The sequence below is a fragment of the Alosa sapidissima genome, chromosome 22 (assembly GCF_018492685.1).
Source record: "Alosa sapidissima isolate fAloSap1 chromosome 22, fAloSap1.pri, whole genome shotgun sequence".
In the NCBI taxonomy this organism is placed as follows: domain Eukaryota; kingdom Metazoa; phylum Chordata; class Actinopteri; order Clupeiformes; family Clupeidae; genus Alosa; species Alosa sapidissima.
In genome coordinates, this window is record NC_055978.1 from 16,088,637 (window position 1) to 16,116,160 (window position 27,524).

The 27,524-nt window shown below is 40.8% G+C and overlaps 3 protein-coding genes across 12 annotated transcripts; all 3 read right to left on the bottom strand.

Moving 5' to 3' along the window:
* Positions 1 to 1,930: 1,930 nt before the first annotated feature.
* On the bottom strand, positions 1,931 to 3,227 carry timm22 (translocase of inner mitochondrial membrane 22 homolog (yeast)). The gene has a single exon (XM_042078451.1). The coding sequence runs from the start codon at positions 2,903 to 2,905 to the stop codon at positions 2,300 to 2,302; it is 606 nt and encodes a 201-aa protein (XP_041934385.1). The 5' UTR covers positions 2,906 to 3,227; the 3' UTR covers positions 1,931 to 2,299.
* A 2,702-nt stretch (positions 3,228 to 5,929) lies between these two features.
* On the bottom strand, positions 5,930 to 10,342 carry LOC121697018. 8 transcript variants are annotated; one of them, XM_042078265.1, is made up of 11 exons: positions 10,132 to 10,342; positions 9,802 to 9,864; positions 9,667 to 9,688; positions 9,485 to 9,573; positions 9,334 to 9,408; positions 7,577 to 7,684; positions 7,353 to 7,388; positions 7,184 to 7,251; positions 6,474 to 6,577; positions 6,250 to 6,299; positions 5,930 to 6,159 (listed from the first exon to the last, which is right to left on the bottom strand). In XM_042078265.1, the coding sequence occupies exons 1-11, from the start codon at positions 10,198 to 10,200 to the stop codon at positions 6,109 to 6,111; spliced, it is 735 nt and encodes a 244-aa protein (XP_041934199.1). In that variant the 5' UTR covers positions 10,201 to 10,342; the 3' UTR covers positions 5,930 to 6,108. The 8 variants fall into 8 exon arrangements, with proteins under 8 accessions (XP_041934199.1, XP_041934198.1, XP_041934197.1 ...); XM_042078264.1 differs by having other exon boundaries at positions 7,353 to 7,391; XM_042078263.1 differs by having other exon boundaries at positions 7,574 to 7,684.
* A 1,223-nt stretch (positions 10,343 to 11,565) lies between these two features.
* Positions 11,566 to 26,253, bottom strand: LOC121697017 (kyphoscoliosis peptidase-like). Of its 3 annotated transcripts, XM_042078260.1 has the most exons (7): positions 25,947 to 26,253; positions 21,217 to 21,861; positions 20,851 to 20,965; positions 14,221 to 14,338; positions 13,912 to 14,103; positions 13,534 to 13,724; positions 11,566 to 12,984 (listed from the first exon to the last, which is right to left on the bottom strand). In XM_042078260.1, the coding sequence occupies exons 2-7, from the start codon at positions 21,829 to 21,831 to the stop codon at positions 11,672 to 11,674; spliced, it is 2,544 nt and encodes an 847-aa protein (XP_041934194.1). In that variant the 5' UTR covers positions 21,832 to 21,861; positions 25,947 to 26,253; the 3' UTR covers positions 11,566 to 11,671. The 3 variants fall into 3 exon arrangements, with proteins under 3 accessions (XP_041934194.1, XP_041934193.1, XP_041934195.1); XM_042078259.1 differs by lacking the exon at positions 25,947 to 26,253 and having other exon boundaries at positions 21,217 to 21,933; XM_042078261.1 differs by lacking the exons at positions 21,217 to 21,861; positions 25,947 to 26,253 and having other exon boundaries at positions 14,221 to 14,282; positions 20,851 to 21,178.
* Between the last annotated feature and the right edge of the window lie 1,271 nt (positions 26,254 to 27,524).

The following is a 27,524-nucleotide window of genomic DNA, read 5'->3' on the forward strand; positions in this document are numbered from 1 at the left end:
TTTTTTGAATGATGGTCCTTTAATGGGGACATGTGTGTCATTAAAAAATGATCAGGAAATAGCAACAGAATGTGAGGAAATAACTGTTTTGATGTAATGTCAAAAATGCCTATGCTCTGTGCTTAGGATATAGTGAATATTAATATGATGTGTAGGATGGGAACCTAGTATAATAATACACATATGATGGTCATACTAAAATAAAATAAGTTTCACTATACACTGTGGGGACAACAACTGTGCCAGTTTAACTTTACAGACTGAAGTTATGTAGTATGGGTAACTGGATGTGAGAATGTCCACATTATCAAGATAGATCATGAACATTCCATTGAATGATGTATAGTAACAACATGGGTCTGCATAACTAATCATTCATTAAATCACCCAACTTAAAGCAACACAATATGTATTGATGATAATGGCTTCAAACTCATTTTGATAACAGGCAGAATCGCATGCTCAGAATATCTGATAGTGCGTCGTAGCTTTCAAACAATTATCAACAAATTAGGTACCCCATCGGCACTAAATGGGTACCTATATGTTGGAAATTGTCAAAACAGGGAACAGACATTGTTACATTAAACCTACATTGTGTAACTTTAAGCATTAAAAGTTGCAAAAGCTGAAGAGGCAACATCATGATGTAAAGGAACATGACAAAGTGAAAACTGGAATTGTTCACTCTGTTTAGTTGTTTGAAATTGGTTTATTTCCATTATTTTCTGGTAATTCGATGTGGTTATTTTGGTTTTTGTTACCTCACAGTATGGCAGGGGAGGATGGCAGGACAGCTGAAGCTATTAAGAAGAGGGTTAAGAAAATACAAACTGCATGAATTAAGGGCAGAATTGGGGAACTGAAGAAATCCAAACTGGACAGAACCACCGCCAATGCAGAGACGGTTGTGGCGAGAACAGTTACCATTACCGTTATTATTATGTAGCACTTTCACACATATACTTCCAAGTCAGATTTCTTGCGATACTTAACTATTTCTCCCTAATAAATGTATCAAACATAATTCTGTAACCTAACTAACCTCTCCATTAAGTTGCAGTTGGTTCTTCCCATGCGTTTGAGTCCTGAGAGAAATTGGTGTTGTCCATTACCTGATCGGACTCCACTGCCACAGCACAAATGACAGGAAATACCTGCATGGTAAACGCTCATACAGACTAGACAACTGCTAATGGGCTTCATTAGTAGCCTGTGAACCAGTAGCAGTTAGAGCACAAACTGTACTGTTGTTGGTGGCACACCTACTTGTCCCCTGCCACTTACCTACTGTACTACGGCACTCGTGGCCATTTGCCAACTTGGGTTAGGGTTAGAGATAGGGTTGACATGGGACAGTGGTGTGGGACAGTAGGCAAGTGGCGCGGGACAGAGCCATGGGGCAGTAAAGCAAGTGGCGCGGGACAGTGGTGTAGGCACTTCAAGGTGAGTGCCACAAGACAGTAGGTGAGTGTCGTGGGACAATAGGCGGGTGGGGCGTGCCACCACAACAGTACAGTACAGTTTTTGCTACTACTGCCTCTACTGCAAACACAAATCTGAGAGAGAATATCAGTATCAGATATCCTGAATTTGCTGCAGGAGAGAATTGGTGATGATACCTCTTTGGTGCTACTGCAAACACAAATCTGAGAGAGTGCAACAGTATCAGATATTCTGAATTTGCTGAAGGAGAGAATCGGAGATGATACCTCTTTGGTGCTGAAGCACCATGTTTTCACATCTCTTCAACAGAGCACAGAGCACAGAATTTGAATTTTGCATTTCCTAACGCACACCCCTGTCCAAACAGTGGTGTGGTTGTTTTGCTATGGAACTGAAGACAATGTTTCAATGCATACTTCTTATTTCAGCTCTGTGTTCGCTTTGGTTTCGTTCACCCGGTTCACAAAAACACTTCACTAAAAAGTTGAATTACTCAATTGTTAATGTTAACTTTAATTTAATCAGGTGTTACACCACTTTATTTAGTGGGACCACAACTTTCACAAAGGACCTCTTATTATTCACATTGAAGACGACTTTGTAGAGTTCAGAGGGAAAAAAAACTCATTAAATGCACGACTGAATTAGAAGTCCTCAGATATGTTCAAAGTTAGGCTAAATAGAGCAAACAGAAATGGCCCTAACAGAAATAGCCTTCCCTCTCAATTACAATGGGTATTATTTGACGTAACACACGCATATTCCTAATTTTCACACGAATAGATCTGTGGACCAGTCATAAGATTCCAGTTCAATATTGTGTGACTGCAAAAGAGACCGATGCTCGTCAGTTCTACCGCAGGTAGTATTCAATGGCTGCCGAGAACGCAGCAAATCCTCCACACCCCAACACACCTGCCTTCAAACCAGCCCGCAATCCAATTGCTCCTCCTGTGACACATCCACTGTACACGGCATTTTTCCAGTCTGATTTGCCTCTGTGTGATTCGATGATGCACTCTGTGCAAGAAAACATTGCTCCCACAATAGCGAAGTTCTTGGCGTAAGACATACCCCTCTGGCCCATATCTTTCAAGACCTCGCGCGCTGTCGGGGTCTTCAGGGGGTCTTTAGGATCAAATCCAACGTTGGTGTCAATGCCAGCTGTGAAAACACCAAAAGCACCACCTAACACAAAACCTCCAACACATGCGAGCACTGCTTTGAACGTACAGCTCTCCATTCCTCGTTCGATCATCTTCTCCTGGTCCGTTTTCTGTGGACTCGGCAGTCCGCCCATAACGCCCGGATTCAAGTCTTTGATCGGCTTTCTGTCTCCAATAAGATGTTCCAATATAAGACTATACTGAAAATGAGAAGTTGGATCACTTGAATTGTCCGAGGACAAGGTAGGTATGGACGACTTTGAGCCATCACTGCTGTCTGTGGAGGTCGCCATGTTGGAAGAGCCTGTTTCCCTCGTGCAAATCTTTAAAGTGGATTGAATCCAACTAATGGAACATTACTGACACCATGTGGAATGGAAGATTCTTGGATTTTCAGCTGTTAAACAAAAAAGTAGTTATAGCCTGTAGGCTGAATGATAGCATTTTAGTGTAATACAGTAATACATGATCACAATGTATTTGTTAAAATAAAGGCTTGCTGGAGTAGCAGGAAAATAGCATGTTCTATCTGCAGTGTTTGTTACAATGGATTTAGTAAGAATGATGTAGGCTACTGCACCACTGTGCATAGATTGTAGCCTATCCCGTGAGGGAAATTTGGACTCTGCATTTTATCCCAATCCGTGAATCAGTGAAACACACTCAGCACACAGTCAGTGGCGATTCTAGACATTTTAACAAGGGTGGCACTATTGAGGCACTGATAAATTCAAGGGTGGCATGAGGCAAAACATCCAGATAAACAGAAACAGGCTCAAGATGTGAAATTAACATAAATACATTAGGGAAACCAGGCACCAAACACCATACTCAAATTAAAGAACAAAAAAACACAAATACCTTACTCTTACATAAAATTTATTTGTATTTGAATAAAATTATCTAAGTTGTTTGTCACTGGGCTATGCTGTGCTAAAACAAATTCCATCATGGGGATATTAAAATATTTTATTAATATGTAATATTATATTGATATTATTGTTATTATTACTATTTTGATTAATAATGAGGATCATATTGGCCTATGAGGCTCCAGGGGTGCTGTTAAACATACCATTTTAACGAAGTTTGGTTTGGGAGGGACAGAAATACCTTAACAGAGCAAGCAGGGCTCGCCTTCTGTCTAACTCAGCTAGGTGACTTACAGTAAACATTGGCTACGTGCATATCACTTCACTACTTGACAGTACACTGCATCAGGGCCAGCCCTAGGTAGCACTGCAGCCAACAGAGTGTAGCACTGTAGCTGCCTGGCTCATCTAGCTGTTGGCAGGGATGGGCAAAAATACATCAAAATGCATTTTAAAATAAAATATCAAATATACCCTAATTTTAAATGTATCAAAATAAACTATAAAATACATAGCCACACCATGTATCAAAATCAACTGTATTTTTCTACTTTGAAAGTGCCAAAAATACTCTTTAAAAGGAGCATACTGTAATATCACTTTGCAAACCTTTCATATATATCCAATCTATTCCTTCATCAGTATACTGACTCTGTTGATTAAGTGGACAGTGTTTGAGTTTTTCAGTTTTTCTCTGCCTAGGAGACATGCCATAACCTGCAAACAGATCAGCTATGCTGACCTGCCTGTTACATCTCATCACCTAAACACTGTATCAGAGATGCACTCAAAAAGTCACAACTGAACTTGTCAAGCGGTACAAAGTGGAGACAAGTCTCTGACATTGTCAATGCATGCCCAGATTGAGCAGTGTTGCAGAGAAACCACATAACTGGTTCCATGTGTTCCAATTGGATAATTAAAGTTCTCAATAAACTGATCATTAAAGTTCTCAAAAAACTTGAGGCTGGTATGAGGGAGTGTATTGTGTGTGTGAGCAACCTACAAGTTACTCATCTTGCACTGGATCATCTTCCTGAATCTCAATATGATCACATCAAGTCTGTTCAACGTTTTGCTTTAGGCAAAAAAAAAACAGTAAGTATGTTGGGGATGTGTGTTGGAGAAGCTTCCTGATGAAATAATGTGCTGTGTAGGGAGGGGGGGGGGGGGGGGCAGTGTACTGCAAGTATGATGAAGGGACTTACTATTACAAGCAGAGTACTGTATGTATGATGTATGTGAGTGATGACAGTGAAGATGTGTGTGTGGGCGGGAGGGGAGTGGAGCAGTGACTGTGTGTGTGTGTGTGGGTAGGTGGGGGCAGTGTGCTGTAAGTATGTAGAGGATGTGTGTTGGAGAAGATCCTGAAGACAATGTGCTGTGTATGTAGGGAGGGGGCGGGGGTGGGGGCAGTGTGCAGCAAGTATGTAGAGGAGGCTTACTGTAGCAAGCAGTGTGCTGTATGTATGTGAGGTGATGACAGTGATGATGTAAGTGTGTGTGTTTTGTGTGTGTGTGTGTTGGGGATGGGGGTGGGTTTTTTTTGAAAGGCTAGGCAATCAAGCATGATTAGGTTAGGACATTATTGTCATTAAACGCTTTTACAAAAGTATATACCGGTACAGTTAACACTTAATGACCTAGCAAATGTCGGCGACTTAGGTGTGTGATTAGATAAATAGGCACTGGCAGGTGTAATAGGTAGATAGATATTTTTGCCTGTCAGAACAAGCAGTAGGCTGTAGGCCAATAAAGGCAAGCGTGTTTGCCACTTACATTTCTAATGCCTGACACTTCAAACCGCTTCAAGTGCAACAACAGCGGCGCTCGGGGAGCAGTGAGGGGTTAGGTGCCTTGCTCAAGGGCACTTCAGCCGTGCCTACTGGTCGGGGTTCGAACCGGCAACCCTCCGGTTACAAGTCCGAAGCGCTAACCAGTAGGACACGGCTGCCCTAAACTAGGCCTATATGAACACAATGCAGTTCTTTTAGCTTAAAATAACAGCCTCAAACTCATTCTAATGCTACACAGACTTAATAGGGCCTACAGAGAATGAAGTTTCAGACATTGCCAATGCGCACCTGGAACGGTTGATATTGCACTATGTAACGATGTTGATTGGGTCAGATAGTGACCCTTTTAGTCTGTTTATGACTAACTAGGTGTGATCTTCTTCCAATGTGTTCCTTTAACAAATACGTATGCAGGGACATTGGCTATAGTGCCTGGACAGATTCTAAGTCTAGTGCTGATAAAACCTTGGGTTATATTTTGTGTAAACATGGGTGCTGTCATCCTATTTACACACAAACCGTTAATTATTTTATTCTCCCTAACATTCATGGCAAACAAACAATGCTATATTCTAATATCTTCACAGATGAGTTATGTTGGCTTCAGTTCAGAGGTGTTACACAGCAGCACATAACACAAGCACAGGCCTTTAATTAAATGCTATTTATTTGTCCTAAGGACAATCATCACTTTTGATTAAACAATTTAATTGTACTAAAAACAATAATCAATCATTCTGTCCAGTCAAATAAATCGTAGAACCAAAGTCGTAAATCATAAATGTTATAGTCATAGCCCAGTGGTCTTGCAGGAAGAGGAAGGGTAGATTAGCCTGTTCTGGTGTTCGAATCAGCAGAGATTCTTATCTCCTCAGAGGCCTAAAAATAAGATCAGATAAATTGTGAATCTTTATCAATTTCTATAAGCTCCAATTTTGATAACATCGAGGTAGGAATCGTGATAGGTACATTTTTTACCAGTTCATGGAGAATGTCTTTAATTATGGCTGAATTGCTGTCTTGGTGATTAAAAAAAGAAAAGAAAAAAGAGTAAGAGAGCTGTGGCGCTTAGGTAAATATTCCTTGCTTTCTACTAGTTAGGTCTGGTTGTGCATCAATAATATTTAATTAATAATAAATACTATGCTCATTCAATTAAAAGTTGTGGGAAAAGGTTTTGGAGAGGGACTCACATTTCTGACAGCGGGACCTGTGATGATCAACACTAGCTGACCGAGGCAAGGTTTCCAAACGGGATTTCTTAAGAAGCACCAGCAGGTCTGTGATTTCCACCAGTCTGCAGGAAGGAAACAAGGTAGGGCATTGAAATAAACAACACACTGTAGCCTACACAAGCGACATATGTTGCTAAACGTCGGCCTTGACATCTGATTGGTATCTTGAAATTATCTTAATAAAATGAACATACTAACACACAATTTACTTATTGAAGTCTTGCTGGTCAATGTACTTTGCCCTGCCATCCACTGTTTGTGTAAGTGTTTACTGTAGGCTCCAGATCTCCTGATGCCAAATTAGCTTAAAGCGATGGTTCGGAGTAATTTCACCCCCTTTGCACCATGCATTCAGTTACAGTTACTTTTTGGAACAAGTAGTGAGTAACTATAACTAATTACTTTTTTACGTTCCCAGTAACTTCCCAACACTGATTATTAGTGGGGTAATTTACAAGATACTAAGTTGGTTCCATTACGCCTGCAGAAAGTCATTCGTTTCTGACAGGGCTACTCGACCAGGGTTCGACCAAGGGAAAACAGGTTCTGGGAGGGTGTTTGGCTCGGGGTCATGGTGCAAAGGACCCTAGAGTGAAATTACTCCGAACCATCGCTTTAATCAATGTAGTAAACTATATGAAGACAGATGAAGAATAATGATGGCCAACCTCTGACGCAGACGAACAATGTCTGCCCTCTCTGCCTCCAGAGCTCTCTCTAACGTACATATTTTCATCTGTGGTGTGGTAAAGAGGCAAGAAAGATAAGGATTAGGAAAAGGAACAAATCAATCTAAACTATAATTATTATGGTTGTTAAGGCAAAGTGCTTTCTTACCGTCTTCTGCAGTAACTCTTTTTCCAGCAATGCCATCTGCTACAAATTAACAAAAAATGAGAGAGAGAGAGAGAGAGAGAGAAAAGGAGCAAGGTACAATTATGAACAGGTGAGAACAGACAGAGCTAATCTGTGGGTTCAGCAGGATGTGAAAAATTAGGAAACACTAAAAATAAAATAGAATAAAATCTGACACACAAAATGTAACTTTCAAATATTACCACGCTATTCCGTTCAGTGATTTTTTGTTCCTCTTCTGAAAGGCGCTTTTTGAGTATTTTGACCTTGTCCCTCATATTCTCATTTTCCTCTCCAAACAGCTTGATGGTCACCTTGGAAACATTCAAGGGATTGAGTCATGTTGGATCATGTTTGTTCACAGATTTGTGTACAGACCATAGGCTACTTGTCAACATTCCCGTTTTTTTATTTCTCCCGGAAAACTCCCGTAATTTGCATGCCCATCAAACTTAATTTTAAAATCATTCATCCATTTTTCTGTTAGTCTGACATCTCCCAGGTTGCCAGATTGTGTATGAAATACACCCTACAAATACACAATCACTTTTAATTTCAACCGTTTTGTCAGGCTAAAACCTGGCAACCCGAAACACAAATAAGGAAGCGGGTGCCGACTGCGCAAGCAATTAAAGGGGTGGTTCAGGATTTTGGACATAAGACCTTATTTCCAAGTAAGCAAGTGTGATATTTATCAGTGGAGACCGTTTTCAGCACGTTTCATCCAGTCCTTCTAATTGCAGAGTTCGCAGGTGCTAGGCTAGCGCAAGTCAACGATATGTGCTAGCCTGCCACAGTCTTACCCACTCCAAAGTACACCTGAGGCAAATTCCAGACAATCGATGTAAATGTCTGTGTTGATAGAATAGTGTAAGAAATACAACTACCCTTGCACCGCGTTGCAATAGTTATACTTTGGTCCCTAAAGTTGTTAGTAGTCATTTTGCAACTCAGCGGCGGACTGATATTACCAAGGCTACTACTAGGTATCCCCATTGGAGTGTGCTTTACTGTTTACTTTTCGGCGCAGTACTACTAACCGGAGCAAGTATAATTCCGCCGCTGCTAAGAAACTAGTCCCTCAAAATGTAATGCGATCGTTGAAATGCAAGGATAGAATAACGTTAGAAATAACACTGTCAATACAGACATTTACGATAGTCTGGCGTTATAATTTATTTGCCTCGGGTGTATTTTGGAGTGGGTAAGACTGTCTTTAGTGGCAGGCTAGCACATACTGTTGACTTGCGCTAGCCTAGCACCTGCGAACTCTGCAATTAGAAGGACTGGATGAAACGTGTTGAAAACGGTCTCCACTGATAAATATCACACTTGCTTACTTGGAAATGAGGTCCTATGTCCAAAATCCTGAACCACCCCTTTAAGCAAGCGAGCGGGCTAGTTGAATAGCCTACCTACTCTATAAGACCCTTTCAACAATAAAAACAAAAACAATGCTTGAACGTTCTATTTGGGCCCCAATCTACTTCCTCTGCATTAAGATAACATATGGAATGTTAAAAAGGAAGTCTTGTGGGGCCAACTATGATGCTGATAATGGAACTCTCTTGAAAGGGTCTATAGCCTAACTAACTGTTGTCAAATTGTTGGGAATTTAATTGATTAACACATCACATAAACTGTTATTGAGTGTTGTTGATACACAGTAGGCAACTTGTGTCCTCGGAACCAAATCTGACAAGCAGCTTTGGAGTTTTGGAAGTAGGCTGCAGGCAGGCAGCTGGTGGATACATCTGGCATGCGTAGGCTTTCGGTAAGGTAAAGGCAACGACTCCGAAATGCAGTGTTGAAACACGAAACATGTTAAATATGCAAACACTGATCCGGTACAAACACTGCCCCCCCCCCCGTTTTTTGCAAAAATCAAAAGCTAAATGTTGACAGGTATAGGCGGCCTTGATAGACAGTAGGCTATTGTTTGATGATCGAAAACACAGTTTACCTTCATCTCATCATTCTCCTGTTGTAAGCAGTGTTTAGAATGCATGCACATATTCAGCTGACCCTGAAGTCGCATCTGAAAGAAAAAAAACTGTAAAGCAAATGTCATTCTTTTGCTTTCACAGAAAACATACGGAATGGTGTGGGCTTACTGTTACGTTCTGCTCGGTTATCTTTGCCAATGAATCATACTTCTCCTCAAACAGACTGGCAACTCTTTCAGCCAGTTGAGATTGTCTCGCTGTGTGAGGAAAAAGGCTGTTTTTTTACATAAGAAACAGGCAAAGTAGGCTTATTGCCTACCTCCAGTCGTGTTATGAAATATAAAACTTACAGTTGTATAGTCTTCTTAGAGCCTAGAGATAATCAGCGGACAGAAGTGACAGAGAATTAGGCTAGGCTACACACAGAGCATTTCGATCAATAAACATGGAGGCATAGAAGCTATAGGCTGAAGAAAATAACTCACACAAACTGAAGATCTCCATACGAATGTCAAGGGAAAAAGAAGTAACAGGCCGATGATCACCATCTTCAGAAACAGAAGCGCGCGCATACAAGCACAACACACGCATTCAATATTATCTACACTGCTCCGTCTGGCATTTTTTGTCTTATTGTCTTTTGTTTTGTGTCAATGTCTTATATGTGGAGCGCTTTGGGTTGCACTCTGTGCATGTTAAATGCGCTATAGCCTACTAAATAAAACTGACTTCACTTGACTTGACTACACTATGTCAAACCAGGCTATCATAATGCCAGGAGTTAGTTCGCAAGTTAGACGACACTTTTTACTTACATTTTGAGGAAATATCATCAGTTGGCTTAAATCAACGATGCCGTCGGTACCAAATAGGCCTATCTCCATCTTGATCGATTGAAGACCGGGCTAAACTTTGTGTATTTGTATCCCGTTATTTGATGATTTACGACACTAAACATCTATGGATGAGAAAAGCACAGTTCTAAATAATAGCAAAGGCTACAGTTTCCTAGCAACGGGGACGCACTAAACCAAAAATTCTAGAATGGACCGCTCTGGACTGATTCGCTGGACGCCCACCGGTAAGCCTCAGCCCAGTCCTGTGACTGCATTAAACTCCATGCCAGTACACTGACCCATACAACCTCATGTGCTATTTATTATTGTGCCTTACTGATGATGAACTGTTCGATCTCCACTGAATTGCTGTGATTTTTGATATTGTACTGACATTGTAGTCATACCCAGTGTGTAGTGTTTTAACCCTTTAGGCGCCATAAAAAAAGATTGGATTTTACATCAAAATGTCAAAAGGCCATGGCTTGAAAGTGGTCAGAGATAAAGTATGAATAAAATGATATGAGTATGAACAAAAGTTTATGAAGGGGGTAAATGTACTTACCTAATTTGCATATTATGACATCACTGGATGGCAAACACCTCGATTTATACATATTTTAGTAAATAGGCCTACTGGATGTTGAACACATTTGAGCAGTTTTATTTTCTTTGTATGTCATTTCACCCACATAACAAATGAACAAGTATGGTATGATGTCTTTGTAAGTGACATTTAATTAAAAAGTGTTTCTTTCGTCCTGGTTCTCCCTAACAAAAAACGCTGTTGCTAAAGCCCTCCTTACACTGACAGACTTTTGAAAGATTTTCAAAGATTTGGAAAAGATTTTTGAAAGACTACAGTCTCAGACCCTCTCACATCTGAAGACAAGTAGTAGAGGTTTAATACTATGATGTGTTTTATCTAGGGCTGTCAGCGTTAACGCTGACAGACACATCCTAGTAGGCTTCGGCATGGTCCTCCTCCTGTAGTCATGGAGATGTATAATAGAGATATAATGTGTACATTTTGTGCATGCACTTCTGCTGTAGCATTTATTTCAGTTTATTCATCTATATTTCTGAAAAAGACATTGTGTTGCCTCATGCCTGCTACACATCTTTTAAAAATTGATTTGAAATAATCAAATACGTCATACGGTAACTGTCTTTGCATTCATTTGATTCCCAGTCAAGATTCACTGTTAAGAATTGATTTACATTGTTAATATGGACTTCTGGAAAGTTCTGAAATGCAAAATAATAGAATTTTAATAATGTGATAAAATATGCAATTAATCACAATTAACTGTTGAAATTTAGCGATTAATCGCAATTAAAAAAAAAAAAAAAGAATCGTTTGACAGCCCTAGTTTTACTGTAAAAGAATTGGAAGACCAAGGTCAGAAAAATAGGCCTAAAAGGTGATGCCAATGTACAGTGATGCACACAATTTAAACCTAACAGTGCCATGATCACTTGGCTAATTAACAGATTAACAGGCAGTTGGTCCTCCTTCTCATCTCATTCCATTTGGTGTCCTGAGGACGTCAAAGCACAGCAGGATGTTCAACTCTCTGGGCGCTCCCCCTGGAAAGCTGGCGGCGAGTTTGAGCTGGGGGACAGTGCTGGTGTGCACCTCCCCCTCCCACATCTGGCTCTTCTGGTTGATGTGCAGCTCTGTGTGGTCCTGTCCTATGACGTTCACTTTTATTGCCCTGGGGATTTTAACGCAGAAACGCACCTTGGACATGGGCTCCAAATGACCCGTACGTGGCTCGAAGAGAACACAGCCATCATTCCAGGTCGAGTAGCTCTGGGGGAATGGAGGCCAGGCACCGTCCCAGTCATTCCACAACACATAGTCGCATATGTGGGATAAGGCAGAGGTCGCAGGTCCACCAAACAGGCTGAGTCGGTAGACCCCTGCACCTGGCAGGGCCACGCTGATCGTGACGTCTTTCTCATCACAGGAGAGGAGCACGTAGCGAGAAAGGGGGTACTTGGGTTGCGGACGCTCCTGTCTGCACAGATCAGCTTGAAGTTTCAAACTGTGCTGATTGCGAAATGTGATGCTGCATTGCCCCTGCTGAGTGTTTATTATGGCCCTGGTGTGGCTGAAATCAGCAAGACCTGCTTTGAGCGTGCCATTGCCAGGCCCACAATTACTGCTCAGACCAGGTGGAAAGAGTTTATTGATGTTAATGACAGCACTGCTTGTGCAATGCAGGAGGAACATACCAACAGGACTGTATGAGTTGCCAGTGCTGTCGCAGTCCTTCACAAACACTGTCAGCCGATAATAGCCCACATAAGGGCAGAGAACGTGACAGCTGAGCTGGTCAGGTTCACTTTGTGTGGCCACGCATCTTTTGGCCAGCGCTTCATCCAGGTCTTTGTGGAAAAGTTCGCACAGCATCATCAGAGGCCGACTGGTTTGGAGCACCATCTCAAAAGTGGCAGACTCCAGCATGATCTCAGCCTGATATTGGCATGGTTTGAGCCCCATGCTCGTTGCGTTCTGATTCAGGCCCCAGGACTTGGATGGGTTCTCGGGGAAGCTATCTAAAGGAGAAGGCTTGGGACATTCCAGCAGGAAGTTGCAGACACATTGGAGCTTGCCAGAAGTGTTGGCTGTTCGAGCAAACACAATGACGTCGAACGTTCCCTGTGTCGGGGGCCGAAGCCGCAGCTTCATGTGAGTGGTGGTTACGGTGAGGAGAGCAGCAGAGGTGCTCAGCTCTCTCTGTATGGAGTCACTGCGCTGACAGATCTGGTAGGAGAACTCCAGAGGCTCTGGGAAAGTCATGGAAACAGTGGCTTCACCATTCTCTGAAATGGGAAAAGAGGAAGGTAAAGATGTTTATTGACCTAATAACAAATAATGGAAACAGCTGACAGGAAACAATAGTATTGTGATGCATTATGATACCCCTATTATTTAAAGGTGCTCTAAGCGATGCCACGCGTTTTTTAGGCTAAAACATTTTATGTCACTTACTGCAAACATCACCTAACCATCCGTTAGCTGTCTGTGTCCTGAATACACTGTAAAAAAACGCAATCTCTGTGGACTGCCCAGGCTCCAAAAACGGCAACAAAAACAACCTGGGCAAACCTAGCCCATAAAAACATAACAAACTGTTCCAGCAAATCACAGATGAGATGCGCGTTTAGGAGAGTTTCAATTCAATCTCTGTTTTGTTTGAAAGACAACAGAAGTGACGTTACCCAGCATCGCTTAGAGCACCTTTAACATCAGACAATTGTTGACCAGTTGACAATGTGTTTGAAGTGATGCCTCCTCAAATCAAACCAATCACAGTATGTATTATGACAAATCCTCCTAACAATCCAATTCACTGAGATGGTAATGCCAACCTGTGATCAGCAGGAAGTGTGTGGGATGGTGAAGTGTCAGCCCCAGCTGGAAAAATTGTGAGTATTTTTGGACCCTCATCCGGAACTCCTCCAATGAGAGAGGCTCCTTGAGGAGTTGCCACTCCACCTCGTCTGGGAAGTGGTCACTTATGAACATATCTGGGTCTGTCAGGAAGTAGAACTCATTGTAGCTGGAAAAGAGAAAAAACATTTTTTACTGGAGATCAATTTTTAGTTATTCCGGCATGGCATTTACTTATTTTCCACAACCTTTTTAAAACTTGTATTACTTTTAACACATTTCAATGACATTTTCCATTAAAGCATTGAATTACACTATCTCCCCTATAAGACAAACTGCAAGCTAGCCTGTCTCACCATTTATTGAAGACTCTTTTGGTCAAGTCCACGGTCCCTGCCCCCCAGCATGAGTCCAGCAGGTACCAGTTCCCCTGGAGACGCACTGCATTCCAAGCGTGGTTAGACTTGGTGGGTTCGGCATGAAGACCGGGCCGGTAGCTGGCTCCTTTGCTGTGACCACTCACCTTCCGGCACTCGATCCCAACCTCACTGCAGAAGCACACAAGAGAGGCTGGTAAGGAAAACAAGTCACCAGAATGTAATAACACTACATATGGATCGTCCTTTGACTGAGGTCAAAGGTGAGAGGTTGAGAGATCAGGGTACCTGCACATCTGCTCACACAACCTGGCGTATCCAGAGCAGACACCTCGGCGAGTCTCGACGACCTGCTCAATTGAAGTTATCATCTCAGTCATCCCCAAGTATCCGTTTACGTCATACTCTACACAGAGACATCCAAGGACAGTTAGATTGTCATCTAAATAATTACACAGGTGGGTAGATGACAAATAGCAGAATTCAGACTGTCCATGTGTCACACACTTATAAAAAATGGCAATTGTTAAGAATTGATATGGAAATGTTGTAGGTCTGGTAGGTTCAAGTTCTGTCATATTAAATTTATTGGATTTGTATTTCACTTTTGACTTAAAATAATCATCCAAACATAAAAAATGTCATATGGTGTGACTGTCCACCATGTGTGCGAACTTCCTAAAAAGAGTGTATATCCATAAAAAGTATAATTACTTTAAAGTTTTACCATGCATATAAAATAATTGGATGTTTTTTACAACCACAGAAAGTTTTGATGTTTATGCATGCTGTCCAACTAAGTTATAATCAAATATATTTTGTCCATAAAATGGCTGTCATATGGCGTGACACTATATTGTATATTTTGACTGGGCATTCATTTGGACATTATTATTGTGAAGAGGACCCTGCTTAATCAGGAAGTAACAATAGAATGTCAGGAGTAATTGGCATGGTCAAGAGGTGAGTTCTGCTTTTTTTATTTTTATATAAAAAGCTTTGAATTGGACATCATCAATCGTGGCCAAATTTTAGTGTCTTATGGTGTGACATCATTTGCCTAAAAAGTAGCTATTTTCCACAAATATTCTTCATGAATTCTTAAAAAGCACTGCTGCCATGTGGTCAATTGCATGCTAAATAATAGTTAGCTGTATTTAACTGTCTAGAAAATTAGCTTAACTGTCAAAATGTCATATAGTGTGACGCTGCATCATATGGTGTGACAGCTTTTTTCAAGTCACACTATATGACATTTCTGTCACACCCTATGACCAAATTGCATTTTTACATAAAAGTTCTTGTAAAAACATGTTTTAAATTCAGATATTATATGTTTTTTTGTTAAATTTGTGATAATTGGGAATTTTTTTTATCTGTACAATTCATATTTCTCATACTTTTTTCTTTTATGTTACCATGCCATGTAAGTTTAAAAAATAAATACTAAACTTTAATCTATTTTGCTGTTACACGCATACACCATTCATACAGTGACTTCAAAATTCATTGTTAATGATTTTATTGTCATTAAAAACCCTGTTTTGCTCTGACACATGGTGGAGTGGTGCAGTTCATCATATGGCGTGACACCATGTCATTTGGTGTGACATTAAATAATGTCACAAAAAAGACTTTATAATTGAAAAATCATTAAAACATCAATAGCACACAAAGGAAATGGTATCTGCAAGAACCTCAAGAATTTTGAGTGAGTTCTTACAAGAAATATCAGAATTAAGCTAAAATATCTGGTTACACTTAGGAGCATTCTCCACCTTGACAAAATAACTTGTTAAATTTTAGGTTTTTCTTCTAAATATTCACAAGGAAATGTTGCAAATCAAAGCAAACGTGATTAAAATGTACAGTGACATATATTAAAGTAGAAAAAAGTATCTAATTTTCATTTTATTTCAAATTATTTTCACGTCACACCATATGACAATTTTAGGCACTAACATGACAAATTGACATATAAATATATATTTCACTTTTTAAAAAAAAAAAGTATATTAGTCAAGTTTAGAGATACAGCAACACATATAAACACTTTTTAGGGATGATATTTGAAGTTTTTTTAAATTCCTTTTTTCAGGCTTATTTGTCATCCACCCAGCTACAGAGATGTTCTCTCAATGGCAATGACTACGGCTACACAACAACAGTGACATATTAATACAAATGTTATGGCATGGTATGACAACTCAGAACCTGATGCATCTAAATTTTAATTAACTATTCCGTCCACATAAATAAACACTTTAATATTCATTAACAGAATGTATCTCTCATTGCCTAGCACTGTACAGAAATATAAACTCATATTGAATGTGTTGAAGGACGAGTGACACATAATTCCGGATTCCGTATTGTAGCTTTTACTCAGGAACTTGTAAAGGCATAAAGCATTTCGGGCAACTCGGGTCAGGCTCGTCATTCACTATAAATCATTCTGACTATGCACATGCACAGTGCCCATTTAAAGTGTTCAAACTGATCTCATTAGCCTACTTACGAACATTTGGTGAATAACATAACATACACAAATGTTCTACACGATGTTTAAAGACACTCATAATCTCTTTCGCAATATTGCAATGTCCAGTGTGAGGGGAAATGACAAAGATGGACTTTAACTGGATTTTGTTTTTTTAGATTAGATTAGATTCAACTTTATTGTCATTGTGCAGAGTAAAAATGCAAAGACAAAACGAAATGCAATTTTTGTCTCTGATACTCGTGTTTCTGTAAGATCTTAAACTCTTGAATGGATTCTTCTGTTAAAGTTGAATCCAATTCTTAATGTTCTTCATAACTGATACTTCTATTACCTTTTGAATTAGTTATTCTGTGGGAACCTAACCTAGTTATTTATGTTTTTACTATTTGATACTTCTGTTCCTGTAACTGGTGTGCAGGTGGCAAATCATGTTTTGTGTGATAGAAATGTTCTTAACCCAGTTTTAATAACTAAGTCATTGTATTGACTACAGCTCCCTGTGCACACACATGCTTTTATGATACAATGATAATATGATACGGTACAAGGTATAAATGTGTGTGTGAGAAACAACTGACTTTGTCTCTGTATCCTGATTCCCTGATGCATATGAGACCTCTCTGTAGAGATTAATAAACTACTAACAAGAAAGACAAAACCCAGTGTTTCCCATACATTGACTTATTTGTGGCGGCCCACCACAATATCAACATTGACCACCACACAATGATTTTCCAGGTTGTACTAAATTGTGCTTAAATCTGGTTCATCATAACCACACTATGCTAATTTGTTAAAAACTGTTGAATTCAAGTTAACCCTTTAGGCGCCAGAGTTTTTTTCCCCCCGAAACGTTCGATTTTGACATCTTAATTTCAAAAGGCTATATCTTAAAAGTGATAAGAGATAGAGACTTTCTGTAAATTAGAGAAATATTAAGGATGACCCAAAGTTTATGTAGGGATTACATTTCCCCATCTAATTTGCATATTATGACGTCATATGGTGGCGGCCATCTTGGATTATAGAATTTTCATCGAGATAATGACTCCCTATCCATACAGGGCCGGCATTCCCATCATCTTGCGATAGACTATGCATAGCCTAATTAGGGCTGGGACAACGCGTCAACATAATCGATCTATGGTGGGGCGCCACAAAACCGGCCGTCACACATTGATGTTCTATGTTGTACTATTTAAATTAAAGACTAGATAAAATCCTTTTAGCTGCACTTTTTACACACGCAGCCTTTCCCTGCCCCGCCCGCTCTCTCTCATAATGAGCCCGCTGCCCCTCCTCTGCATGTGCATTTAACACAAAATATTCACGATTGTTGAAGGATTGTTGTTGCCACATAGAAGAATTGCATAGAACACAGCTGGCTAAATTGCTATTAAATCCGCTTAGCATCATGACCATGCTGTGCAAATTTGTTCAAAACTGCTGCAGTCAAGTTAACTCTGCTAAGGTCTTATCACAACATAGTACATTGAGGAGACTAAACTTAGTTAAGTTATGCAATCAAGCAGTATCTCAAAGCTAACGTTAGAATACTGTTTGGATGTTGAGTTTAGCATGCTTACTTACAGCTGCTTGTCAATTTTGTTACTCAGGGCTCATTTTATTGACTCTGACACTGAATGTTTGCAAAATCCCGATGTAAATGGAAAAATGTTTTCCAAGATTCAAAAGTGCTTGTTCCAAGGAGAAGTACAAACTGTTATTTGAACTAACTACGTTTGTTCTTGAATTTCCCCTGGGGATCAATAAAGTATCTATCTATCTATCTATCTATCTATCTATGTTATGAATTGCATCCATACATCAGCTGCGTTTTAACTGTGTGTTACAATTGCAAGGGAACGAACGTCTTAAAGTGACAGGCACTCAATTAGACCTATACACTACTGAACTTTATTGAAAGCTACCTCTGACTAAGAATGCATTACTTTGCACTTGTATAGTCTTTTATTTTGGAATTTTAAGAGCAATAAACATATATTGCAATGTTAAGGAATTCATGTTTTTTTCATTCAGATATATAAATCAACGTATAAATTGCTATTAGTCAATTAATGGGGAGATAATCGATAATCGAATCGAAATCGAATCGGACTGAAAAAATGAATCGATTAATCAATGCATCGAAAAAATAATCGCTAGATGAAATCGTTTAAAAAATAATCGTTTATCCCAGCCCTAATGGCTCCCCTGCTCCGTGCCACAACGCCTCTGCTCCTGCTGCAAGCAGCACGGCCAGATCTGCCTCGAGCGCGCGCCGAGTGGAGAGAATTTGCACAGCTCGGACTAGGCTTACGGTCATTCTCATTGTGACTCCACACCCTGCTTCTACGTTGCCCCTAACTGTCCTATGAACACTTCGACCTCGTCTAACATAACCAGTGGCATTAGACAAAGGCTCCACCATGTTACTGTCGCCGCGATTGCGGAGAGGCACGCAGTCAGAAGACAAAGCAGCTAGCGCTACATGGACATTACCTCCAGCCTCGTTCGCCACACCACTAACACGCCTTCTAACTTCCTGATGAACACTCTGATCCCGTGAAACATTATTCCCACCACTGACATTGGGCAAAGGACCATCTACATTGGGCAAAGGATTCAACGTTTGTGCTTGGTGTAGGGCTAAACTCTCACTTTGTCCGGCTGCACCATTGCAAGTCAGGGACGCATCTGAAGCCTGGTCACTAAACGAATCACCGTAATTTTCTGAAGGCAGATATTCCCCTTCAGAATCAGGGTCCGCGAATAGAAGACCCAACACTTCATTTTGGGTAAATTTTTTGATGCCATTAGACGATAATCTAATGCAAATACTCACGGACGTTCACTATTGCTCTGATAAAATGGCTCACACGTACATTAGCTCCGCTATTGTTGGCACTGAATCAATGCGCTCTAGTTCAAAGATTTTGTTTAGAAGCATGACGATTTTCTGAATCGGGGATGACGTATGACATGTCTGCCATCTAGTGGAGTGGAGGTCGAACGAAATATAACACCCTATTTGACAAAATCGGCCGTTTTATTCAGTGCCGCATCTTGTCAAGTAAACTCGACCGTAGCGCCTAGAGGGTTAATTCTGCAAACCTACCCCCACAAATACAATTCAGTTCTGTGGGAAACACTGCAAAACCTTATCTCAGACTCTCAGTATTTATAGATCTTTCAGCAAAATTTCTTCCACACCAGCCTTTGGCAAACAGCATATTCTATCTTGAGCACATATTGGTCTTGAATGATTTCATCCCCACAAAGCCTAATAAACATGCTTGCCAAGTTTGTAGGCTCACAATGTCAATGAAGCTATGGCGAGTATTTATTTGGCCTTATTTAACTAGCTTAGTGAACGCTTCATGAAAAGAGTCTGGTCACTCATGATTGGGATTCCTTTCCAACACTTGCATTGTGACTGGCGCTAACTTTGAAATCATTGGCCCAGCCTAACCAATAATATTATTCAGGGATTCATAACGTTACTTCCTACTTCGCCTAAAATTTACAAACAGCAAATACCGTTGATAAATTAATTTACACATTCTTCCGATTTTTGATGTTTGCAGGCGTTGTTTAGCCTAGAAATCTAGACACACCCTAGCGGCGGCAAATTAATTTGCTCATCCTGTACGTCTAGTAGCAAACCATAGGAATTTCTATTGGCTAACACCGTGGATGTTATTCAATCACAGCACTCTGTCTTAAGTCTTAAGGCGGGCTTAACAGGATAACGACAGTCCTGCGACGGTGAACAACAAGGAAGGTGGCTATGGCGAACGAAGAGCGGTTGTTTGAATCGGCGTTGGCGTCAACTTTGGAGGAGTTGGACTTGTGCTTTTCTTTGAAAGTTGAGCAACACAATGCACTTAAGTCATTCCTTTCGAAGAAGGATGTATTTGCCGTTTTGCCGACCGGATACGGATATGGTCGTAGCGCTGGCCTATTGCATGCCTAGGCAGTTTGAAAGACAATTCTCTGCCCGCCCCTTGGATTAAGCGAGGTGAATGGCTCGATTCCAGACTATACATTTCAATGATATAGGATGGCCCGCCAGGCTAGGCGTTGTTACTACCATTTACCAAAACCACTTTTGATTTCCAAACTATAGCGTCATCCCCACTTGTCGCTGATTAGGCAGGTAATCTGCCGACCAATGGAAACGTTAGTGAACTATGGCTCCAGACTAGTATCTCTCTGAAAGGAGATCTAGGTAGGCGTGGCCAGGCTATTATTTAAGCATGGCTACATTGCAATCCTGCTAATTCATGATGGTAAGCCATTGCAATATTAACTATTGATATTATTAGAAATGGCTATGAAGCAACAGACTTGGGTATGAATATTGCAATGCCAGGAGTATGGAATAGAATGATGATTAGAGCTATGGAACTGACCAATGTTGTGGCACAGCCAGATCCAGATAGCCCTTAACTTCTGCAGGTCAGTCACTGCACCCACAGTGATAGCTTCAATAATGGCCTTCACAGAGAAGATCCTCTTCCTTCTCAGCTGCAATAGACAACAATAGGATATAATGTCTGACACATACGCACAGACACAAAAACATACACACACACACCAGGGTCATTTAAATTAGTGATATCTGTCAGCCAAAAAGCTTGCTACAGCTGGCCTGGCTTCAAGAGGCTTAGGAAGGTGTGTGCACTTTGGACCTCTGGGCATCAGTTTAATGTGTTTTCTTATCAGTTACCAAGATAAGAATTGCATTATCATTGAGTATGATAATGCAATTATCTCACCTCCTCTCCGGCCTTGATGGCATGGGCATCAATCTGGCTGAAGACTGCTGGGCTTGGAAACAGGTGCTTTTTCAGCTTCCTGCTGCTCTTCCGTCTCCTAAGGCTCCCCTTGGCACTTCTCTTTGAGTCTCGGAGTTTGCTGCCACTTCGCTGAATGTTGTTATCACCAATTTTACCGCCGTCTGTCGCGTCTTCCCCTCGTTTCGGGAAAATATCGTTGAGTGGTCTTCTCTCCACAGTATGCCCTTTTTGGCTACACTTTGTACCATTGCTCTTCCTTCTCTTGGTGCTCCTTTGTTTGCTTCTCTGGGTATCATTAGCTTGGGTGCCTCCCAAATTTGCTGGTTGCCCATTGTCATCTATTACCATATATACATGTGATGTTTTATCAGTGTCAGTATTTGTTGAGGCCTCAGTCAGAAGTTTTCTCTGTCGGTTTTGACTGCGTTGAGCTCCATTGCTCCTTCTGGGCCTTATGCTTCCCCTCACACTCCTCGATGAGGAAGGTGTTATACTTCCTCTCTTCACCACTACAACTTTTCCCTTCTTCTTTTTGTTTTTGGGGTTCTGTTCTTTTTTACGCCCCCTCCTCAACCTTGTGATGACAGCACCCATCTTCTCATGTCTTGTGTGTTTCAATAGTGTCTGTAAAAAGATGGAAAGCCTTGCTTAAATGTAGCCTAGGTTTTCCCATGCTGCCTTACGTGCTCGATTTTATTAACGCTGCTAGGCAGCCTGGATTCTATGGACTTCGTTTTCACCTCAACGAAGGAACCAATCACAGAACGGAGGGAGGGCAGCAAGACGATGACGACACACCGAAGCCGTTCTGAGCTACGTACAGACGCATTTGATAGACATTTGTATTGCCCAATAAAAGGTTCTGGGCATTCGTAAACCACGTTTCAAATACGAGAAAATGAATGTCTAGTTCCCAGACCCCATCTCAATGAGATGAGGTCTGACGTTAGCCAGGCTAGCTTAAATGTGCATTTGTGAAATAATGTACTGTATGATTGAATGTACTGTATCTCAAAATCAATTTACAAATTCTATATCTTTCTCATGAACACAATATACTTTACTTTGCCATCAAAGTGTCTTCTTATTTTGCATGTAATAAAAAGAGCATTAATATAAATTCATATACAAAAATTTACTTTTACACCGTATATTTCATTATGCATTCTTCAACTCAGCTTGTCAGTATAGAGCTCCTCTTTCTTAAATATGCCTTGAATATTCCTCTGACATACCTATCCCTAAACCTCTGCTTTGCTCTGCTCTCACTGTGCAGATGTTTTAAGGACCCCGTTTTGGGCTTATTTTGCTCTTCTAATTCCTAACTTTACTGTTTCTGATCGATGATATTTAATATAAAATTAATGAATTAAAAATGTATATATTTTTTTTTAGTCTTTCATGTGAGATTGAAAACATTTTTGTTCCCTCAAATTCCCTCTGGGAACTCTCCTAGAGTGAAGGAGATACTAATTCATCTGATCACTGATGAACTATTCAAAAGCAGCATAATATAAAAACTTGATGTACCACAGAGCAGTACAAAATACAGGGTTTCCGCAGGGTCATAAAAAGTCAGATTTAATAATAAGAATTTTAGACCTTAAAAAAGTCATAGAAATGTCCAGATTGTAATTTACATTTAGTCACGTCTAAAATGTATACACTTGTTCATTCATTGATTTTAACATCACCTTTTTCCCCTGAAATATGCGCTGGCGGCGGCATTCATTCGTTCTGCTTGTTGTACCCCTTACGGAAATTAACCTTGGTTTTACTATGACAGAATAACCATGTTTTTTTAGGTAACCATGACCATGTTTTTTTGTTTTCATGGGTAACCATGATAACCAGTTTATCACTATAGTTGATGACTAAGCACCATGCCACGCAGGGGCGGTGCTAGACAATTTGGTCCCTCTGGGGGCTCCCTGTCAGTGTTGGGTCCTTAGACCCTACACTTAAAGTTCCAGTGGGTGGGTTCTGTGTCATTCTTATGGGGCTACATGCCTACCAAGTTTCGTGCAGCTCGGTCTTTCAGTGTCCCGGGAATAGTTGACGGAAATTCACTGAAGAATAAAATAAATAATAATAAAAAAAAAATAATAATAACGGTAATAATAATAAATATAGCTGCAAGCAGCAATGTGGGGGCCAAGCAGTGCGCTATAGCAGGAATGGCATTGCCATGCCATGAGCAAGCACTCACAGCAAGTTTGATTGCAATTGGATAAAGAATGGCTGAGAAATAAGCTCATTTACTTTGTTACAGCGCCCCTAGAGGCCAAATTACACCAATGTCCTTGTGCGTTCTCACAATCAGCTACCATGTCCCTCTACCAAGTTTGGACTTCATACACCAAAGTGTTGCTGAGATGTGAGCTCACTTTCTTTATTACAGCACCCCTAGAGGTCAAATGAGACCACTTTCCTTGCATGTCCTCACAATCAGCTAATATGTCCATGTATCAAGTTTGGACTTCATACAACGAAGCGTTGCTGAGATATGAGCCCACTTCTTGTATTACAGCGCCCCCTATAGAGGCCAAATGATGCCAATTTCCTACTGTGTCCTCACAATGAGGTACCAAGTCCCTGTACCAAGTTTGGACTTCATACATCAAAGCGTTGCTAAGATAGGAGCTCACTTCCTGTATTGCAGCGCCCCCTATAGAGGCCAAATGATTCCAATTTCCTAGTGCGTCATCATAATCAGGTAACAGGTCCTTATACCAAGTTTAGACTTTTTACACCGAAGCGTTGCTGAGATACAAGCTCACTTCCTGTATTACAGCGCCCCCTATAGAGGCCACATGATGCCAATTTCGTAGTGCGTCCTCACAATCAGATACCAAGTCCCTGTACCAAGTTTGGACTTCATACATTAAAGCATAGCCGAGATGTTAGCCCACTTCCTGTTAGGCGGCATCGTCGCCATGTGTGATTGGCTGTCACAGGCAAATGAACTTGAAATGAAAAAATCTGACAAGTATCGTTTGTGCGGCTCGGTCTGAAGATCATCTCCGCCAAGTTCTGTGAAAATTGGATGAAATTTGTAACCGCTGAAACTTTTCGTAGTGTTTGGACCAAATCCAATATGGCGGAGGTCCAATATGGCGGAAAGTGACGGGATAGGAGTCGATGAACTCGGGATGGTCCAAGGACACAGACGTTACCTCAATTGTGAAATCAGACAAAAGAGTCAAGGATCACGCACATGAACGCATGTCCAGCATTGAACTGGTGGTGGCGCTAGAGTGTTCAATGTATATGCATAAAAATTGCTGTGAGTGAATGGGACAGTGTCCTGACTAATCGTATCGAGTTTTGTTATGTTAACTCAAAGCGTCACAGAGATGTTAGTCCACTTCCTGTTTGGCGGCTTCATCACCATATTTGATTGGCTGTCACGGGCAAACAAAAATGAAATGAAAAAATCTGACGAGTATTGTTTGTGCGGCTCGGTGTGAAGATCATTTCCACCAAGTTCTGTGAAAATCGGATGAATTTGTAACCGCTGAAACTTTTCGTAGAGTTTGGACTAAATCCAATATGGCGGAGGTCCAATATGGCGGAAAGTGACGGAATAGGGGCCGATGAACTCTGTATGGTCCATGGATTCAGACACTACCTCAATTGTGAAAATCAGACAAAAGAGTCAAGGATCATGCGCATGAACGCATGTCCAGCATTGAACTGGTGGTGGCGCTAGAGTGTTCAATGTATATGCATAAAAAATGCTGTGAGTGATTGGGACAGTGTCCTGACTAATCGTATCGAGTTTTGTTAACTCAAAGTGTCACAGAGATGTTAGTCCACTTCCTGTTTGGCGGCTTCATCACCATATTTGATTGGCTGTCACGGGCAAACAAAAATGAAATTGAAAAATCTGACAAGTATCGTTGTGCGGCTCGGGCAGAAGATCATCTCCGCCAAGTTCTGTGAAAATCAGATGAAATTTGTAACCGCTGAAACTTTTCATAGAGTTTGGACTAAATCCAATATGGCGGAGGTCCAATATGGCAGAAAGTGACGTGAACTTAGGTCGGTCCAGGGATTCCAACGGTGCCTGATACGTGAAAATCGGACGCACCGTTCAATGGTCACATGCGTGAATGCAATCCAGGTTCGACCCATTGGTGGCGCTAGAGTGTTGGGCATAGAGTTCTGGAAATTGGTGAGAGTGATCATGGGACAGTGCTGAATCAGTGTGCCAAATTTCATAACTTTAGACCCAGCGGTTCAATTTTCGGCCAGATTTTGACCTGTTGGTGGCGCTAGATGGCTGGGTTTAGAGGTCTGTAAATGAGTGTGAATTGTCAGTGGAGTGTCCCGAAACTTTCTGCCAAAAAATCTGCACTTTTTAGCCAGGCGTTCTATGGGCTGCCATAGACTCCAATGGCAGAGGAATAATAATAGGAAAAGCTAGTAACTCAATGGGGGCCTTCGCAGCTTCGCTGCTTGGCCCCCAATAATAATAGCTGAACGCTAAACAATAAAACGTGTCTGTATTGTCATGCATTCTGTATATGAATCATACCATATTAAGCATTAGCTTTTGTCCAAGATGACATTACAGTCAGTCATCAGTCATGGACATTTCAACCACTGGAGTTTAAATCAAGCAATTCCCCATCGTCTTCACAGCTCTCTTTTTAAATGTTGGCGTGAGACTTAGTGTTAGTGTGTCAGTCTGTACAGAGTCTTACCTTTATTCCTTGTTTGACAGCAGTGCACCTTGTTCTGGTAAGTGTTGTGTCTAGAATTTCATCTACCTCTCTCTGCTACCACGATCATATTCAATTGATCTCCTCTCCTGAACACCTTGCGAATATTATACCTTGCCTTGGGTATGGGCTGAAGTCCACATTATATGATTTACCAGAAGATAAGAAGACAGATAAAGGGTATTGTTGTCAGGGGTGGAGTATCTGCTGTACCAGTACCTTCCAGTACCTTCCAGTAATCTCCTCGTTGATGCTGATACAATGTTTGCTCAAGTACATTTTACACTACAGTTTTACATTCATATTTACTCACATTTGCATGCTGTCATTTGTTGTATAGCACCACGATTTTATCTTCTACAACAAATTACCGGTAGTCATTTTCTAATGTTATATTTCCACATGCATACAGCATCCCTCAAAGGTTTACAAGTTAAAACATGTAGTGAGGGGGAAACTGAAAGCTAAAACCTGCAGGAGAAAACCATAAAATGACATTTTGCGCTCCCTATCAACAGAATGATTTGGCTCAGTGCATTAGTGTGTTAGTCATATGGGGGTAGTGGCATGGGATATCCAAGGTGGAATCACACCCTTTATTATATAGTGAGCTGTAAAACAGCAGAAGTGAGTGTCCCTATCAACAGAATGATTTGGCTCAGTGCATTAGTGTGTTAGTCATATGGGGGTAGTGGCATGGGATATCCAAGGTGGAATCACACCCTTTATTATATAGTGAGCTGTAAAACAGCAGAAGTGAGTGTGTGCCTGAGAAAGGTTTTTCCTGCTGCTTTGTCTTGTGGGATTGGCTGGTACTGGCGGTTTTAGAGATACCAGGTTTACTGGTATACTTCCTTATCTGTGAACTTTATGTCTTTATCTTTATATAATTAACAACAGGTTATAATGAAAGTTAGAGTGCATACTCTACTTAGTCTATTATTTGAACTCATAGGCAAAATTAAACTAACTTCACCGTGGTGTCAATTAACGACAAAACAGTTACACAATTAATTATTTCCACTATTGACTGACAAGGGGTTACCATCAAGATCTTTGGTAATATGGCCCCGCTGTAAGTGTTTGGGTTTTAACATTTTAGATAATAAAATCAGATAATGCATTGGGTCTTGGGTAGAAATAGAGAAAGCACTTTACAAGAATATGACAATTATGTATTGACATACTGTGCTGAGAATGGCCAGACCATCTCTAACATATATCTCCAAATGATAGGGGAGGCCACCGCCACATATCCTCTACCCACTCCATAGAGGTGAATTGGGTGGCAAAGTACAATATTTTGGCCTTGGGTTTCCTCCCAAGTTATATTAGCCTCTCCATTCCATTCTGCTGTGTTATCCCAATGAAGCTAACTTGCTGGAACTAGCCGACCGGAATATTAACACAAGGCGGAAGGAAATACATTTCTAAAATGGGCGCGGTGGAATAAGGTCAATACAAAGCAGATACAATATGCAGGTCGTCACAAATGTGTGCCTTGATGTGAAGTATGTAAAGTAGCCTAAATGAAGTACAACAACTTTGAACCAAAGATTC